The 18,106-nt window shown below is 47.1% G+C and overlaps 1 protein-coding gene across 2 annotated transcripts; it reads right to left on the bottom strand.

Moving 5' to 3' along the window:
* Window positions 1-5,419: 5,419 nt before the first annotated feature.
* On the bottom strand, window positions 5,420-15,502 carry calcoco1a (calcium binding and coiled-coil domain 1a). Of its 2 annotated transcripts, none has more exons than XM_036946909.1 (15): window positions 15,220-15,502; window positions 13,461-13,618; window positions 13,196-13,298; window positions 10,616-10,818; window positions 10,184-10,396; window positions 9,743-9,891; window positions 9,262-9,331; window positions 8,919-9,074; window positions 8,329-8,583; window positions 7,828-7,953; window positions 7,288-7,383; window positions 6,961-7,048; window positions 6,426-6,712; window positions 6,024-6,115; window positions 5,420-5,468 (listed from the first exon to the last, which is right to left on the bottom strand). In XM_036946909.1, the coding sequence occupies exons 2-15, from the start codon at window positions 13,590-13,592 to the stop codon at window positions 5,441-5,443; spliced, it is 1,998 nt and encodes a 665-aa protein (XP_036802804.1). In that variant the 5' UTR covers window positions 13,593-13,618; window positions 15,220-15,502; the 3' UTR covers window positions 5,420-5,440. The 2 variants fall into 2 exon arrangements, with proteins under 2 accessions (XP_036802804.1, XP_036802805.1); XM_036946910.1 differs by lacking the exon at window positions 15,220-15,502 and adding an exon at window positions 15,115-15,213.
* Window positions 15,503-18,106: the final 2,604 nt, after the last annotated feature.

Genomic DNA, 18,106 nt, shown 5'->3' on the forward strand with positions numbered 1-18,106 from the left:
TTTCCTTTGAGAAATGTCTCATTCTCTTAAAATGTGTTGTAACATTTTTTTCCTTCTCAGTCGTGACACTCTTGGATGCACTTATGACACCGATATGAATATTCCGTAAAGAACCCTTCAAATGATTTTTTTTTGATAGCCCCCGTTCCTTCACCCAGCCGCAAGCCTTGCTCCTCAGTCCATTTCATTAGAGCTGAGCACTGCAATGGCGTCATCATCACAATGACTACCAATAGTGGGCGCTCTTGCACTTTGGGTACAGAGACCAGCCAGCCAGCCAGCAGTGTCTGTACACCAGCCCTGCATATAGGAAAGGACCGAGCAGGCACTAGTATTACCAGTGTGTTACAATTCATTCATGTTGCCTCCTACTGTAGACAGATGCATACTTCCACTCCGTGTCCTGGGGACAGTGTTACAGTATACACTGAGTGTACAAAACATTAGGAACACCTGCTACTTCCATGACAGACTGACCAGGTGAATCCATGGTGAAAGCTATGATCCCTTATTGATGTCACTTGTTAAATCCACTTCAAATCAGTGAAGATGAAGGGGAGGAGAAAGCTTAAAGAAGGATTGTTAAGACATTTGAGACATGGATTGTGTATGTGTGCCATTCAGAGGGTGAATGGGCAAGACAAAAGATTTAAGTGCCTTTGAATGGGTTATGGCAGTAGATTCCAGGAGCACCGGTTTGTGTCAAGAACTGCAATGCTGCTGGGTTTTTTAACGCTCAACAGTATCCCGTGCGTATCAAGAACGGTCCACCACCCAAAGGACATCCAGCCAACTTGACACAAACTGTGGGAAGCATTGGAGTCACCACGGGCCAGCATCCCTTTGGGCCAACTCAATATTAGGAAGGTGTTCTTAATGTTTTGTACACTCAGTGTATTATAGCCTCGACGGTTGTTGTTATTAATAGACGTAGACACTAGCGTGAAGAGTGCTAAACAGAGATGGGGGTTCTATCAACTATATGATTGCCATAATTAACTATCGTTAAAAATACAGCTCAATAAAGAGGGACTGGGGATTAGAATACGGTCCATATATTATTAGCTGCTTTACACGGACTGAAGCTAAACGGCCTCATATATTCAACCCCAATAACACGTTGCTATGGGAACTCTGGGGCAATAGGTAGGAGTGTTGGGGTAGTAAGGGGATTTAAAGAGGCAGGCTGGTATTTTTGGGGGGGTTTCATCGCCACAATTTCCAATTATACTAGCCATGATTAGTCAATTGATGGTTGGAGCAGATATCCTCTCCAGGTTATTATTGGCGCAAAGCAACGACAAGGTTACAAGGAAGTATACAAGTGAAAAGTAAGAAGATCGGGCGAATAAGAAGCTACAAGGATCGTAGGAAGGGAGAACGCCAGTCCACCCCAGGACGGAGGTTGGCAGTTTCGTTCTATTACTCGGAGAGCATACTGATCACTCAGAAGTCCTGGTAGAGAATCAATAATGAATCATCCTTCGTGAACCATACAGGAACTGGTCTGAATAGAGTAAACCAAGAACTGGGTTTGCTTGCGCTTGTTCTGAACATGGGCAATTTTGCATTGATTTCTAGACGTGCTTGCTCGGCGAGTTAAGATCACGTGGCTAGTGGCTACCAGCTTTCTCAGAGAGTAGGCTGGTCCCGTTCTGTAGCCAACTCTTCTATCGTCGTCATGCCTTACATACAGTGTATGGGAGCTGGCCTGGGAGGACAGAACACTGGTAGCGCTGTCTGCAACACCGGCCTGGGAGGACAGAACACTGGTAGCACTGTTTACATCACCAGACAAGACTAGCTAGAAGGAATGAGAGTCAGATCAGAGTGTGTGATAAAACATTCAGGGGCTATGCGCACGTCCTGGAGCCATAGTAAACGGGTGGTAAGGGACATGTCATATGCTAGGAGGGGATGGGGTGATTATGGGAAAGACTGTAGCCTATCACGGCTGGCCCGGAGGAAGGAGACGGGGACATGATCGGCATCCTTTCGTTCCATTACATTCGCAGCGGATGCAGAGTGGGTAGGGAGCAATCAAAAGGGGGAAAAAGTAAGGAGGGAAGGTTAGGGGAAGGTGAGAAGCATTTGAAGATGTAGGGATAATAAATTTAACAGACAGACAGACAGACCGGGAGAAAGATAGAGAGGAGGAGGGACGGGGAAGAAGAGAGGAGGAGGGACGGGGAAGAGGAGAGGAGGAGGGACGGGGAAGAGGAGGGGAGGGGGCCAGGGCCCTTTGCTGCAAGGAGGGGACTGATTTGGTTAGAGGACAACGCTACGAGTTGGCAAGGAGCTATATAGCTACACATACCAGAGTGAGGAGGGTCTGCTAGAAGGAACGGGGGGATACAAAGGGGGGAAATAAATAAACAAGAAAGGGGAGAGCAGAGGAAAAGAAAAAAGGGGCTGACAGGCTAGGGTGGCAGAGGTCATATAAGAGATGTGGGGGTACGTCCCAAATTGCACTCCATTCCCTACAGAGGCCTGGTCAAAAGTAGTGCACTACATAGGGAATAGGGTACCATTTGGCCTCAATCTCATCGGAGATGTGTTCTAGCCTCTGGCTCTTCATATCTTTTACATTTCTAATTAAAAGCGATAAAGAGTGAGGGAGGCATTAATCCACCAGTGATTTCCCAGTTAAGGTTTTAGAGCAGGCCATAAACCAGCCAGCCTGGCATCATTGATTTTATAATTAGCTACCGTCACCCTAGACTTGAAACGGGGGGAGTGGAGTGATGGGGGGGTGGGGGGGGGGGGTGGAAGGAGAGAGAACTGCAGGTAAAGAGGAGCAGGAGGGTAAGAACCGAAATGCAGACGGAGAGATGAGACACATGTAACGAGCAAATTAGCATCAGAAATGTCACGCCCCGGAGGAAGCAGCAACATTTTTTGTAAAAAACATTTATCTTCCATCAAAAGACAAACACATCACACACAATTGATACACATACATGTTTATTTTATTACAGAAACCCACCCACACGAACAGACAGTATATAGTATTTACCAATAACTACTTTTTTTTTTTTTTTTCCATAAGGTGACCTCAACAAACAAACATACACACCAGAAAACCACTGGAGCCTTATTGCAATGGGAGTAGGCAGCTGTCCTGAATAGAAGTTACACTACACACCCACGTAGCTCACAGTAGACATAGAACTTCCCACGGAAATCTAGATCTGACGACGACAAACACCCGTCGATCTCAGTGCTACGGAACGTTTGGTGCACATGCCAGGACGTCAAAATCACTCACACCCAGGGTGGCAAACAGATGTGTAGTACTAAACTACACCACAGGTATAGCTCAACAGGTGCCGAGACAAGGGTACTCCAAAACGTGTTGAAGCACAGCCTTCAACTGAGCAAGGATGTCCGTCAACTCTGACAAAGTTGTTATTACGACGGACTGGGTTGTATGTCACAGACGTCACACTTTTCACTATGGCTTTTTACAACCCATGTGTGAGCAAACTGTTGTCCCTGTATAGTGGCACCAACACCTTGACCCTTTGGACGAACTCTTCAACCCTTACCGGGACAGTCGCGATAGCTAATACAGTTCAATTGACCCTCAGTCAGAAAAATCCGGGGGAAAAGAGAAAGAAACGAGTCTTTAAAAAACGAAGAGAAAATACAACACACGGTGGTAATGATTACGGATGAGAGACGACATGACACAGACAGGATGAATGACGAGCGTCGCCGTGTCAAACCAAGAGCCAAAACATCTCCTATAGCGAAATAACAGAGTGCAGCCAATTACATATCGGCCAAGCAAAGTTGTCCCTAGCGCATTATTCTTCCTTCGCTTTTAAACCCTGGCTTTAGTATTGTCTTCTTATTACACGTATCGACTCTGTAGCTTAAACTAAAACTGCATATCATTTCATTACGATATAACACAAGCGGAGTATTGGTAGAAAATCATGAAAAATGTATTTCTTGACCCAGTAGTAATCTAGTCTTGGCCAGACTTCCATGAGCTATAGGAACAACAACCCATAACAAGTATTGCAACGTCGGTGTCCATAAATTAGATGATGTTATGATGAAATTCCTTCGTTTACCAATTTGTTCTTTTGGGTACAAATTTAGAATGGCTTCGTCCCTCTGAAGCAGGTCGTTTCTGTATACCGCGCACAGTGAATCTAGCGCATTACTAGTGATCTTCTGGGGCGTTCTAAACACACATTATTCTTGTTGTAAAACAACACCCCGCTTTACAATTGACATCTGGTATCAAGTACGAAAGTATTGCAGTGGCTCTACAGCTACCAGCATGCAGGAGCAATAGCTGTATGTTGCGGAGGATAGAATATTGGAAGTCAAATATATTGTGCAACAAAACAAACATGAGAGAACATCAAAATGTCATTCCTCTCGCCCTAATTAGTAGCAACCACCTTTCTAGAGTGTCTCTTCCAGTCTACCTTCAACCTGATCGCCCTCCCCAACCTGATCGCCCCTCCCCAACCTGATCGCCCCTCCCCAACCTGATCGCCCCTCCCCAACCTGCTCGCCCTCCCTAACCTGATCGCCCTCCCCAACCTGATCGCCCCTCCCCAACCTGATCGCCCAACCTGATCGCCCTCCCCAACCTGATTGCCCTCAAACTGCCACCCTTTTCCAGAAGCGTTTTCAACCGTTCTCCCCCATTTTGGACGCCTCTCTACCTTTTGAGTCTCCTTTCAACTAGTACTACAGCACCCCGAATAAAGCAGGAATTTAAATGTCTAATAACGAATAACAGAAAATGCTTATAATATAACATCTCAGGTTTTGAATATAAGGAGGAAAAACAGTACACATATCTGTACTTTACAATGACTCTTCAAACAAAAGTCTAAGTACGTCTTAGTGACTATCATTACAGTAGTCTGAAGTGTTCAAATCAACTTTTAGATTTTCAAAAAGGAGACGGATACATTCACTCCAAATATCTTAATTACAGTGGCTGTCATGACGCCTCATAATAACGGCGTCATAAAAATGACATAACGCCGGTCGTAAAGCTCCCAACATCACTCCTCCTGCAACCGGAATAACCCTGTTATGAAACATGAACTATTAAACATCTAACTAAGACTTAAATGTTAAGCGCTTCACGCTTTAGAATCGTCCACGAGAGGCCGTAACTATGATTTGAGCTGTCACGACCTGTTATGACAGGCATTATGTCATCCTTAGGACCATGTTATGTGCAGGTGCAGCACAACAGCCTAGAAGTCACACATCAACGAAGAAGTTTGTAGAAAAATGTAGAAGCAAATTGCATATTAACATCATTTGTCAGAGAGGTGAGTTGTAGTGTGTTTGTGTGTGTGTGTGTGTGTTGGTGTGTGTGTGCTTGTGCGCTGAATACTGAATTAAAAGAAAAGAACACACTGACAGTGATGCTGTTGACTTGGTCCTGTATCTCCGCTCTCTACCACTGAGAGGTATTAGCCAGGTCACTGGAAGAGAGGGAACAACGAAGAAAGGAAAGGGTGTGAACCATCAATCAAAATCAATAATCAATCGTGACCTTTGTCGTCCCAATTACATTCGCGGAGGGGTCACGGAACAGCAGAACTGTAGAAAAGGAACACATACGAGAAGAAAATAAAAAAAAGAGGTGAGAGAAGGAGGGAGGGAGAAATAGAGAGTGAAAGAGTGGGAGAGAGAGTGCTTTAATGATGCTGAAAATTGGCCCGTGACTCCAGTACTAGCCTGTAGCTAAATCATTGCTATAGCCAGCTGTCAACTTACCTGTCCCCTTGTCCTCCCATCTCTCCCCTCCTTCTCCCTCACTGCCCTCTTCCCTCCCTCGCGCTGCCTCCGTCGTACACGCTCCCTTTCTCCTCCCCTCCACACTCAACTTCTTTTACGACCTGATATTCAAAACGTCCATCTCTGAGAGCCATACTCAGCCTGTCATCATAAAAAAGCCCTCTGTGTGTGGGTGTGTGAAGCTGCAGTGCATGTACTGCGTGAGTGTGTGTGTGTGTGTGTGTGTGCTTGCAAGCTACCTGAGGACTGTGTCTGTGGTCTCAGGCAGCAGCAGGGCTGCCTCCTCTCCAGAGCTGTGTCCTCCGCACTGGTCGGTGTTATTCTCCTCCTCCTGCACACAGAGAGAGAGAGAGGGGGGGGGGGGGCAGAAAGAGAGAAAGTTAAAGTGAGTGGTGAGGCATACACATGTAATAACCTAGCAATAAGGCCATAATAGGGAAATAAGCCACTGCACAGGCAGCTCTCTAAGTGCCTTTCTGAGATATACAGTTTATCGGTGACAGTTAAATGAGCCACAGACAGAAGCACTGGAGATAGCTGCATGTTATCAGCCTAAGGAAACAGCCTGGCTAATTGTACAAGAATTAGTTGTGTGTGTGTGCGCGTGTGCATGTGTAAGAGCATCTGATACCGTCTCTTACCGACTCAGAGCTGTGTGTTAGGGTGTCTCCGCCCGATTGCCTGGGCAACAACAGGGGAGCGGGCTGGCTGATGACGACGCCCCCTCGGGACAGGGACCGGGACATGTCTCTGGGGGAGGAAGGGGGGGTGGAGGGGAGCAGGGAGTCAGGCTGGGCCTGGGGGTCACACAGGCTGTAGTGGGCAAGGGGGCGGGAGGAGGGGGGGGGCTGCCTGCAGGGTTGGCGGGAGGGCTGCAGGGCCTCAGGGTTCTCATCCTCAGAGTCAGACAGAGGACTGTCATGGAGGCCTGTCAGACACACACAGAGTAGAAAACAACAGTGGTAAGTGATCGTCAGAGCAGGGCCAGGAGTTCTCCCTGACTGGGAAAAGCTCCTGGCTCTCGTCTCCACTTATCTCATGAAGTCATCTCAGATCCAAGTCAGTGTAGAAGTAGAATATCTTGTTGGGACAGCCCACAGATCAAATGAGTATTGTTGTACATGTCCCTCAGTGCTAGGGTGTTTTCCACGGTGTTAGGTGGGTTCCTCCACTCACTGGTGGAGGCGAACAACGCAGCGCTCCACTTGGCATCTGCCAAAGCCTCCCTCCTCTGTTCCACCTGACCCATGTACTCCATCAGGTCCTGTACGGAGCAGAGCAGGGCCGTCAAGAGACTCGTCTACACATAGACAAGTGTTATGCCCAGACAACTCAGGCTCATCACCAAACGGACCTCCGGGCCTCTACACCTCTCTTGACATGTATAGAAATCTTAAGTCTCCGAAGTGGGCAGTGCTTAGCAGTTGCTATGGAAATGTGTCTGTATGTGGAGAAGGGGGAATGGTGGTTGAAGAGATGGAGGTACAAAGGTGTGGGTCTTGCCTGTTGCTCCAGCAGCAGCTGCTCCTTCTCCTTCTGGGCCACCCTCAGACTGGCCTTCAGCTCCTGGAGCTCCCTGCATGTCTCACCCAGCTGCACCTGCAGGGGGCAGTCATCAAAACAAGGAGTCACATACTTATATACACACACAGCCTAGCCAGCAGCACAGCGCAAGCAATTAAAGGGACGAGTGAACATGACCCAGCATGTTGGCAAAAACACGTCTCTTTAGACAGACGCTTTTATCCAAAGCGACTTAAGAGTCGTGCGTTCATACATCTTTACGTTAAGGGTGGCCTCGGCAATTGAACCCCAAAACCACGGGACCGCAAGTGCCATGCTATACCAACTGAGCCGTACAGGACCAACAAGGCCGAGTGGTTTTCAATACCGTATAGCACGACACATGGAATGTCAGCATCCTGAGCCGAGCCACGAGCGTGTGTGGAGAGTTGATATATATATTTTTTTTGTGTGTGTCTATTAATAGCTTGAAATGTCGTTTTGCATGTAGCCTATGGTCTGTGGTACGGTAGTCTTTACCCGGTTGCAGTCCTTCTCTCTTCCCAGCTCCACTTCCACCTTCTCTCTCTCCATCCTCTCCTCCTGGAGCTTCTTCTCTATCCGTTGCGTCTCTCCATTCAGCTTCTCCAGACGCTCTCTGGCCTTCTGCCATGGGGGGGGAGACACGCACACCGCTTAACCCAAGTCATGCTGCTGGGACATTCTGAAACTTCAATTCAAAGTTCAACCGGAGATACTGAGAAATTGTGTATCGAGAAGACGTGAGGCTTTCCTAGTCGGTCGCAGCTGTCGCATATATAGCGGAACAGAAAGAGGAGACCTTGCACACGCATCCTTTCCAGCACAGTAATGCAATCTCTAGTTCCAATCGGAGTTGAGTATATTAGTGCGTTACAGTTGTCAGTGAGAGTTCTGTAGAGGTTGGCGTCTACAGTCACTATCATTGTGAAACGCTTTGACTACTTGAGTAATCCAATTTATGTGATTAAAGTCCATCCATACGATGATCCTTGTCATTACCTCAGTGCTGCACTGCAGGCTCTGTCTCTCCTGGGCCCAGTGTGCTCTGGCCTCCCTCAGGGCCAGGCTGGCGTCGGCTAGCTGCAGGGTGAGCTGTGCCGCTTGGAGCCTGGCCTGGTGCAGCTCTGTCTGGCCCTGGTCCCTCTGGGCCACCAGGGCACACAGCTCTCCCTTCAGGCCCTCGGCACAACGCTCGCTGGCCCCCAGACGCTCCCGCAGGCCCCGCATCTCAGCCAGGGCGGCCTCGCTCTCCGCCTGATAGGAAAGACAAGAGGAGATGATAGTTCAGCAACAATAACATGGTTTTCGTCAGACGACCGGTGAGGCCACGGGACATTGGGAACTTTCCTGTCACATTGTCTTTGACCAACCCTGCCACTCCCTCTCTAACCGCCCATCCCTATTTCTCCAGCCAGCAAAGTTTGCTATGGTTGCTAAAATAACCTCAATAGCCTGGTTAGACGATGATGGGTGAGAACGAGGGGCCGCAGTGGGTACTGCCATTTTCCTGTTGCATTGTGTTCTGTTCAATCCCCTACATCCCTTTTATTAACTACCCTCGGGCCCTCTGTGGGTGGTGCCAGCCTCACCTCTTTCCGCTGCGCCGTACTCAGCCTGTATGTGAGGGTGGTGATGGTGTCCCGTAGCTGTAGGGCGTGTGTGTCTCTCTGGGCCAGGGAGCTCCTCAGACCCTGGAACTCAGCAGACAGACTGCGCAGCTCCCCCTCGGACTGCTCCAGCTTGAGCTGAGGAAGACACGTGGATGTAGGAAGAGGAAGAAGAGGGGTTTGGGATCAGACATGATGGGTGGTTTGTGTTCGGGCCCAAAATGGCTGCTGTGCTTCACCCAGGTAGCATGCTACATGTTGGTAGTAAAAAACACCACATGTTGGTAGTGAAAAAGCACTAAATAAATCCAAGCCATTATAGTACCTGCAGAACTTTCCTCTCTTTCTCCTCCTCCCTCCTTTGAACTGCTTGCTTCTTGGCCCTCTCCTTCATCCTACACACAGAGACGGGGTTAGCATTAACCAGAGAACAGCGCAAGAAAAACAGGCAGGCCGATGGACAAAGAGAGATTGAGGGAGATAAAGGATAGAAAGAGAGATCAAAGAGAGGGATTGAGGGAGATAAGAGGATAGAAAGAGAGAGATCAAGGAGAGATTGAGGGAGATAAAGGATAGAAAGAGAGAGATCAAAGAGAGGGATTGAGGGAGATAAGAGGATAGAAAGAGAGAGATCAAAGAGAGAGATTGAGGAAGATAAAGGATAGAAAGAGAGATCAAAGAGAGAGATTGAGGGAGATAAGAGAATAGAAAGAGAGAGATCAAAGAGAGAGATTGAGGTAGAGGATAGAAAAGAGAGAGATCAAAGAGAACGGTTGAGCTCCAGGGAGATAGAGAGCGTCTCTGACCTCTCTAGTTCAGTCTCTCGTTCCAAGGCCTTCAGTGCCAGGGCTTTAATGTCATCCTCCAGCTCTCTGATTCGCTGTTCGCTGGCTGCTTTCATAGTCAGTATGGAGCTCTTCTCTTGAGCCAAGGCCTCTCCTGATGCCTCCACCTCCTGTGACAGGGAGGGAGAGAGAGAGAGAATCTACATTCTATACTGAGTACATACAGTATCCTGAGACTCCTTTGTAGATGGTGAAGCACATTTGACCTGTAAATGAACTGCTCCTGTTTTGACATGTGACATAACAGTAGAATGTACATCTGGGGTTGTGATCTTGTCGGTCTACGTCAAATCGCATTTTTTTTACAAAGATAAGTGCTCATGACCAGACACCGGGGCTACTTGGACATGATCAAATCCCCAGTGGCACGGTCATGAATCCTGTCTTGTAATGTTACAGTACCTCCTGCCTCCTCTCCATCTCTTCCACCCTATCTCTGCTTTCTCGCAGCTCTTCCTTCAGGTCCGCAATGTTCCTCTCCAGCTCCTCGCAGCCTCTGTCCCACGCCTCTCTTGCCCTCCTGTACTTCTCCCTCTCTCTCTCCTTCATCCTCTCGGCTGCCTCGCGTGCATGGAGCAGCTCGGCTCGCTCCCGAAGACACTCTTGCAGGCGACTCTGGAAGGAGAGAGAGAAAACATTAACTGAGTGCCTAAAAGATGATCCATTTCCATCCTCTGTCTGACTATTGGTTCTCACCTCTGCCTTATTCATTTCATCAACATTCGTTCACCCTCTCTATAACTGAAAGAGGATATGGACATCCCTCTACAGTACTCTTTCTGTCTCTCTCTCTCTCTCTCTCTCTCTCTCGCACCTGCACTCCCTCATGCCCACCTGCAGTAGCTCGGCCCTGGGTACGACCAGAAGCATGTCGGTCCCCCCCTCCTCTCCGTGGGCTCCTTCCTCCAAGGTGACCAGGTCCTCCAAAGGTTTAGGGGCGCTGAAGGTAAACTGGGAGCTGGCAGAGCACACCTCTCCCTTCCCATCCACGTACACAAACTGGTACTGCTGGGAACTGGACTTGGGCAGATAGGAGGCTGCAAGAGGGAGGAAGGGAGTGGGAGAGTGAAATGGTCAATGGATTATTGATCTAGATGTATACATGCTTATACTGCTAAAAATGTATTTATGGCCATGATTTCAGTTATGATGACATGTACACAGTGGTGTAAAGTACTTAAGTAAAAATACTTTCAAGTACTATTTCAGTTATTTTTGGGGTATCTGTACTTTACTATCTATATTTATTACAACTTTTACTTCAATACATTACTAAGAAAATAATGTACATTTTCCCTGACACCCAAAAGTACTCATTGCATTTTTTCAAATTCACACACTTATCAAGAGAACATCCCTGTTCATCCCTACTGCCTCTGATCTGGCGGACTCACTAAACACAACTGTTTGTAAACTATGTCTGAGTGTTGGAGTGTGCCCCATCAGTAAATTTAAAAAACAAGACAATTGTGCCGTCTGGTTTGCTTGAGATCCTGTTTATGTCTCTATTTTGGTTTGGTCAGGGTGTGAGTTGGGGTGGGTATTCTATACTCTATTATTTGTATTTCTATGTGTTGGCCGTGTAGGGTTCTCAATCAGGGACAACTGTCTATCGTTGTCTCTGATCGAGAACCATTCTTAGGTAGCCCTTTTCACCCCCACTTGTCTTTGTGGGAAGTTGACTTTGTTTAGGGCACATAGCCTTCAGCGGCACGATTTGGTTCTGTAGTGTTTTATTGTTTTGTTCTGCATTTTCCAAATAAAGAGAAAATGTACGCTCATCACGCCGCACCTTGGTCCTCTTCAACAGCCGTGACAAAGGAATTTGAATTTAGTGATACTTTTACTTCTGATACTTTACTATATATATTGTTTACCAAATACTTTTACTCAAGTAGTATCTTACTGGGTGACTTTCCCTTTTACTTGAGTTTTTTTCTATTAAGGTATCTTTACTTTTACTCAAGTATGACGGTTGGGTTCTTTTTCCACCACTGCGTGCACTGTAGATAACCAACCTCTGTGACAAGTGGGCATAATCCTGAATGTGCTTTGACTACATCAGACGCCTGTCTCCTCAGTCCTCACCACAGACGATAAATGACCGTGTCAATGATAGCTGTTCATCTCCCTGACACAACTCAATGACACAGCCGCTCTGCTCAGCCACCGAAAGCCAGGCAATCTGTAGTCACCTCAGCTAGCACTGTCACTGAGAGGACGGTGGACACTTTATACACAGTATAAAGTCTGCAAGCTCCTGTGCTGTAATGTTAGAAGGACGCCTTTCACTCGGTGCTCTCTATTCACTCCTGACTGCCTTAGTGTAATGTATGGTTGGTTATTCAGTCTGGTCTGGTCTTTGTACCATTGTCTCTCTCTCATCCTCATTACTCAACCTTCTACTTCTTAAAGGAATTCAATCAGAGTCGAACAAAGACTGGTTTAAATTCAAGGGAGAGAGCAGGGCGAGAGGGAGAGAGCAGGGAGAGAGCAGGGTGAGAGGGAGAGAGCAGGGAGAGAGCAGGGCGAGAGGGAGAGAGCAGGGCGAGAGGGAGAGAGCAGGGAGAGAGCAGGGCGAGAGGGAGAGAGCAGGGCGAGAGGGAGAGAGCAGGGCGAGAGGGAGAGAGCAGGGCGAGAGGGAGAGAGCGGGAGAGAGCAGGGTGAGAGGGAGAGAGAGGGAGAGAGCAGGGCGAGAGGGAGAGAGAGGGAGAGAGCAGGGCGAGAGGGAGAGAGCAGGGCGAGAGGGAGAGAGCAGGGCGAGAGGGAGAGAGAGGGAGAGAGCAGGGCGAGAGAAACAATCTGATCACCTCCTTTCTGTAACACTATGTGACTTATTGAGTCCTGTCTCTGCTTTAAATATCAGTCACCAGCCTATAGTACCCTTCCACAGGGTCAGTCACCAGCCTATAGTACCCTTCCACAGGGTCATTCAATTTACTGTGAGACCAATCCAAAGTTGGAGCGTTTCCTTACAGACCTTGGCAGAGTATGAATGTTGTGAAATAAAGACAGATACCAGACAGACTGTTGAATGGTCTCACACTTTTCGTGAGTGTGGATATCTATCTTTATTTGATGACCCTGCAAGTTAGGTTAATGAACTTGGGGCCGCAGGTAGTCTAGTGGTTAGAGCGTTGTGCCAGTAACCAAAAAGGTTGCTGGATTTGAATCCCTGAGCTGACAAGGTCAAAAATGTCATTCTACCCCTGAACAAGTCAGTTAACACACTGTTCCCTGGTGGGCCGTCATTGTAAATATGGATTTGTTCTTAACTGGCTTGCCTAGTTAAGTAAAGGTTCAATGAAAAAGAAGAAGAGTGAATGTGTGTGCACTACTTTCTGAACAGTGTGAATGTTGACCAGGCACACTTTGTATGAAATAGAGGGAGGGTTCAAAGGGAGGGACTAGTACCCTGGAAGTTAACACAGCAGTTGACATCTGTGCCCTCCTGGTAGCCTTCCGGGGCCAGGGCCCAAACAAAGGTGTGGTAGTCCTTCACTGACAACCATCCCACCTGAGGGAGTCAGACAAGGGGAGAGAGACAGGGAGACATAAAAAAAACACACACACAAATATTAATATATACAGTAACATTTAAAAATTAAACTGCTGTGCATTTCACTTGATTTCCACTCCTCGGGGTGGGTTTTACTAATTTATCGGGTTAACCTTATACCTTGAAGAGTCCGACCCAGTCATGGCTGGCCCAGGTATGTTGCGAGCTGATGCTGTAGTGGCATTCCACGCGGCTCTGAGGGAAGTAGCTACTACCCACGTTCCTAAACTCCACCCTCCAAGCCTTCTCCATGGCAACACAATAACACTGGTGAGTACCTGTGGGGATACAGGTGTGACGGAGAAAAAAGATGTATGTCACAACATTTCATTTGACAACGGCTATAATAAACACAGGTAGACACCAAACCTGAGACCTGTGTTTCAAACACGTTCAACTACATTTGATTGTGTTGTTTGGTACAACAGAACCAATAAGAGTAGTCACAAAATGGTACACTTGGAAGTTGAATCAATCACACCTCAAATAACTTCCAACTATTTTCAAGTATTTGACGAATGTACCCCGGGACCTGTTCAGATGAGCATATGGAGAAGTAGGTGAGAGGTGACTGCTGTGAAGCAAACTGCTGAGTGAAAGAGTGAAAGAGTCGACTCCGGGAGTGTTTGTTCAGTGAAAGATGATCCCCTCTCAGTGACCATATGGAGGGCACAGAAAAGCATGGGGGAAGGGCACCCCCCCCCCCCCAGTAAAATCTAGATGACAGTTAAGCCCATAACGACCATAATACATAACCACACACTACATGAAAACAACACCGCGACTATTTATTACAGCCATTGCCCAACACCTTGTTGTTATTGTACACCACTCTGTTTCTACTTTACCTTTATTTAACGAGGCAAGTCAGTTAAAGAACAAATTCTAATTTCAATGACGGCCTAGGAATAGCGGGTTAGCTGCCTAGCTCAGGATTTCGATCTAGCAACCTTTCGGTTACTCGTCCACACGCGCTAACCACTAGACTACCCTGCCGCTCACTCTAGTCACGTGTCGACATACGTGTAGACCTACAGTTCACTTCTTGTTTAAACATCAACAGCCACGTGGGACTAGTATCCAGGCATAGACACAGTAGCCAACAAAATATACATTTGATATATTTCACTATTGTACTGGCAGGGATAAATGATGACAGGTGTCAGTCTAAATCCCTGTAATACAATGCAACCTCTAACTAAATTAAGAGCATTGTATTAAAACAACTGCACGGCGCATTAGGCCTATATCTAACATTTCTGGCTAACATATGCTCCATATTACTGAGATTACAAAAGTGTAAATAGTGAGAACTCTTGAGAAAGTGTATGAGGTAATAAATAACACGTTCATAAACCATGTATAGCGCATTAATAAGCACAACACACACAACGTGCAGCCGTCAGTCCACTTGACACGAGCATTAATTCATGTTTGTGTTCTGTTTATTTTGCTAGAAATGAGCAAAAGCCCACAAACAATACAATCTGTGGTAATAAACGACTTATTCTATTATATAACTAAAATATCTCGAAATGTAAAAAAAAAAAGTTCAAATTACACCGCACGAGATTCGTGTCAAGACAAGGCCCACTAGCCTAGCAGCTGCAGTCTCCAGTGTGCGCAATAATAGACTCCAGTGGAAAAAGAAACACACGTTGTGTGCGCGACTCCCTTGATGCGCAAAAGCCAATAATCAGCACCATCGAGACCGTTAACCGATCTCACCGTAGTGTAATGTATTAAAGAAATGGTGTGCACCGTCAACAAATACCTGTACCAAATAGGACAATTTGCTCGTTTTCCTTTGTGTTCGTTTCTGCATAGGGAGAACTCTACGCAGATACAGATCGTCAGAGTTTATTTGACTGAAACTCACCTTATTCTGGTCTGTTTGCTCTGCAGATTGTCCAATTGATCCGTCCCTATTTAGATTAAAGGCAGACAAAGTCCATCCGTGTCAGAAAACGATTAAACGTTTTTTTAAAGATGCACAATGACGTCTCTTCGCTCTCAGCTGTTCCACTAACCTACAACAATAACAAAAACACACGCATCACAGTGGTGGTGTGTTTTGCTGTATTATGGGAACTGCTGTTCTTTATAGCTGGATGAAGCACAGATCTGAAGCTAGAAATTATAGAAGGAAAACTACAACCCCCGAACACAGAGGAGACGCTCAAAGGTCGGGTTACGGGAAATCGCGTTCTGTAATTTGATGATTCTCCGCGTCCATGGCTGGTTCATATTATTTTCTCGCCGATTGCATTACGCACGCACTCTCATTGGTCATGTCATGGCCTTAATATAAACGGTCCTATTATAAAGCGCGACGTCATCGATGCGCAGCGGAAAACAACTCATCGGGTTTAATATGAATTGCTTTTGATGCGAGCAACCCTAATGCATTGCATTTGCGACAACAACGAAATGTCAAATTGCTGTAATACTGTCTATCATAGCTGCCTGCTCCCAATATGGTCTTGTTTAGCCCTTTTAAAATGAGTAGCCTTTGATTTACTTGCCCATCTCCAGGAAAAACAGAACTCTTAATTCACTCGTGAGTGACACTTGAGCATTGCTTGCATGCCAACATTGGCAGATGAACAGACATGACAAACGTAGGAGAGGTAGTGTTACATGACAACACTCCATTTGGGATGGAGTGCTAGCATACTATAACCCCCCCCCCCCCCCCCCCCCCCTCGCAAGGCATGTGGAAAGGACTACAGACTATCACAGACTACAGAGGTAAATCCAGCTGCCCACCGAAGCCTCCCCCAAGACAAGCTTAACACATTGTATGCTCGCGTCAAGGCAGCCAATACCGAGCCGTCCAGGAGGACTCACGCTGCTCCGGACGACCAGGTGCTTTCCCTCTCCAAGGCTGACGTGAGAAAAACTCTTAAAAAGCGTGAATACTCACAAAGCTGCCGGCCCAGACGGTATCCTTGGACACGTCCTCAGAGTGTGTGCTGACCAGCTGGATGGTGTCTTCCCGGACATCTTCATCCTGTCCCGGGCTGTAGTCCCCACCTGCTTCAAGGAGACCACCCTCATCCCAGTGCCCAAGAAAAACAAGGTGACATGCCCAAATGACTATCGCCCCGTCGCACTCACTCCGGTCATCATGAAGTGCTTCGAGAGGCTGACATCCCACTCCACTGGACCCTCTCCAATATGCCTACCGCTCCATCAGATCCCCCCCCCCCCCCCCCCATAGGTGTGTCCTCAGCCTTCTGCTGTACTCCGTCTACGGACGACACCCTGGTTGTAGTCCTGATAGCCATCAACAACGAGTCAGCCTATAGGGAGGAGATGAGTGAACTGGTATTGTGGTGCCAGGACAACAACCTCTCCCTCAACGTCATCAAAGAGAGAGTCAGTAGAGAGAGTCAGCCGTTTTCATTTCCTCTGAGGACTTGACATGAGCTAACAACACCACCACTCTTGTCAAGAGGGCGCCGCAGCGTCTCTACTTCCTAAGGCGGCTGAAGAAATGTGGAATGCCAATCAGGTGCTCTTCAAATACTACCGCTGCACCATCGAGAGCATCCTGAAAGGTTGCCTCATGGCCTGGTGCAAGAATTGCTCCGTCCACAGCCACAAGGCCCTCCAGTGGGGGGTGAAGACGGCAAAGTACAACACTGGGACCCTGGTCCCACACATCCAGGAGATCTGCCAACCTTAGCACACATGCACTCACTCACCCACACAGACATACACACACCCACACAGACATACAATGCATTCGGAAAGTATTCAGACCCCTTCTCTTTTTCCACATTTTGTTAGATTACAGCCTTATTCTAAAATGTATTAAATAATTGTTTTTTTCCTCATCAATCTAAACACAATACCCCATAATGACGCAGTGAAAACAGGTGTTTAGACATTTCTGCAAATTTATTACAAATATATATATAGAAATACCTTATTTACATAAGTATTCAGACCCTTTGCTATGAGACTCGACATTGAGCTCAGGTGTATCCTGTTTCCAGTGATCATGAGATGTTTCTACAACTTGATTGGAGTCCAGCTGTGGTAAATTCAATTGATTGGACATGATTTGGAAAGGCACACACCTGTCTATATAAGATCCCACATGAGGTTGAAGAAATTCCCTGAAGAACTCAGAGACAGGATTGTGTTGAGGCATAGATCTGGGGAAAGGTATCAACAAATTCTGCAGCATTGAAGGTCCACAAGAACACAGTGTAAGAAGTTTGGAACCACCAAGACTCCTAGATTCCTAGAGCGGGCTGCCCGGACAAACTGAGCAATTGGTGGAGGAGGTCCTTGGTCAGGGAGGTGACCAAGAACCTGATGGTCTCTCTGACAGAGCTCCAGAGTTCCTCTGTGAAGATGAGAGAACCTTTCAGAAGGACAACCATCTCTGCAGCACAGCAGCAATCAGGCCTTTATGGTAGAGTGGCCAGAAGGAAGCAAATCCTCAGTAAAAGGCACATTGACAGCCCGCTTGGAGTTTGCCAAAAGGCACCTAACGGAGATTCTCTGGTATGATGAACCAAGATTGAACTCTTTGGCCTGAATGCCAAGCGTCACGTCTAGATGAAACCAGGCACTGCTCATCACCTGGCCAATACCATCCCTACGGTGAAACATGGTGGTGGTAGCATCGTGCTGTGGGTATGTTTTTCAGCGGCAGGGACTGGGAGACTAGTCGGGATTGAGGGAAAGATGAACAGATCAAAGTATGGAGAGATCCTTAATGAAAATCTGCTCCAGAGTGCTCAGGACTT

The sequence above is a fragment of the Oncorhynchus mykiss genome, chromosome 16 (assembly GCF_013265735.2).
Source record: "Oncorhynchus mykiss isolate Arlee chromosome 16, USDA_OmykA_1.1, whole genome shotgun sequence".
NCBI classification, from domain to species: Eukaryota; Metazoa; Chordata; class Actinopteri; order Salmoniformes; family Salmonidae; genus Oncorhynchus; species Oncorhynchus mykiss.

What these genes read in the sequence shown, in the direction of transcription:
- calcoco1a (XM_036946909.1), bottom strand. Translation starts at nt 13,592, where the DNA reads ATGGAGAAGGCTTGGAGGGTGGAGTTTAGGAACGTGGGTAGTAGCTAC. An exon ending in AAGAGAGGAAAGTTCTGCAG is followed by an intron (nt 9,075 to 9,261) that starts GTACTATAATGG and finishes TGTCTTCCTCAG; the next exon opens with CTCAAGCTGGAGCAGTCCGA. An exon ending in TGCGTTGTTCGCCTCCACCA is followed by an intron (nt 6,713 to 6,960) that starts GTGAGTGGAGGA and finishes TGTGTCTGACAG; the next exon opens with GCCTCCATGACAGTCCTCTG.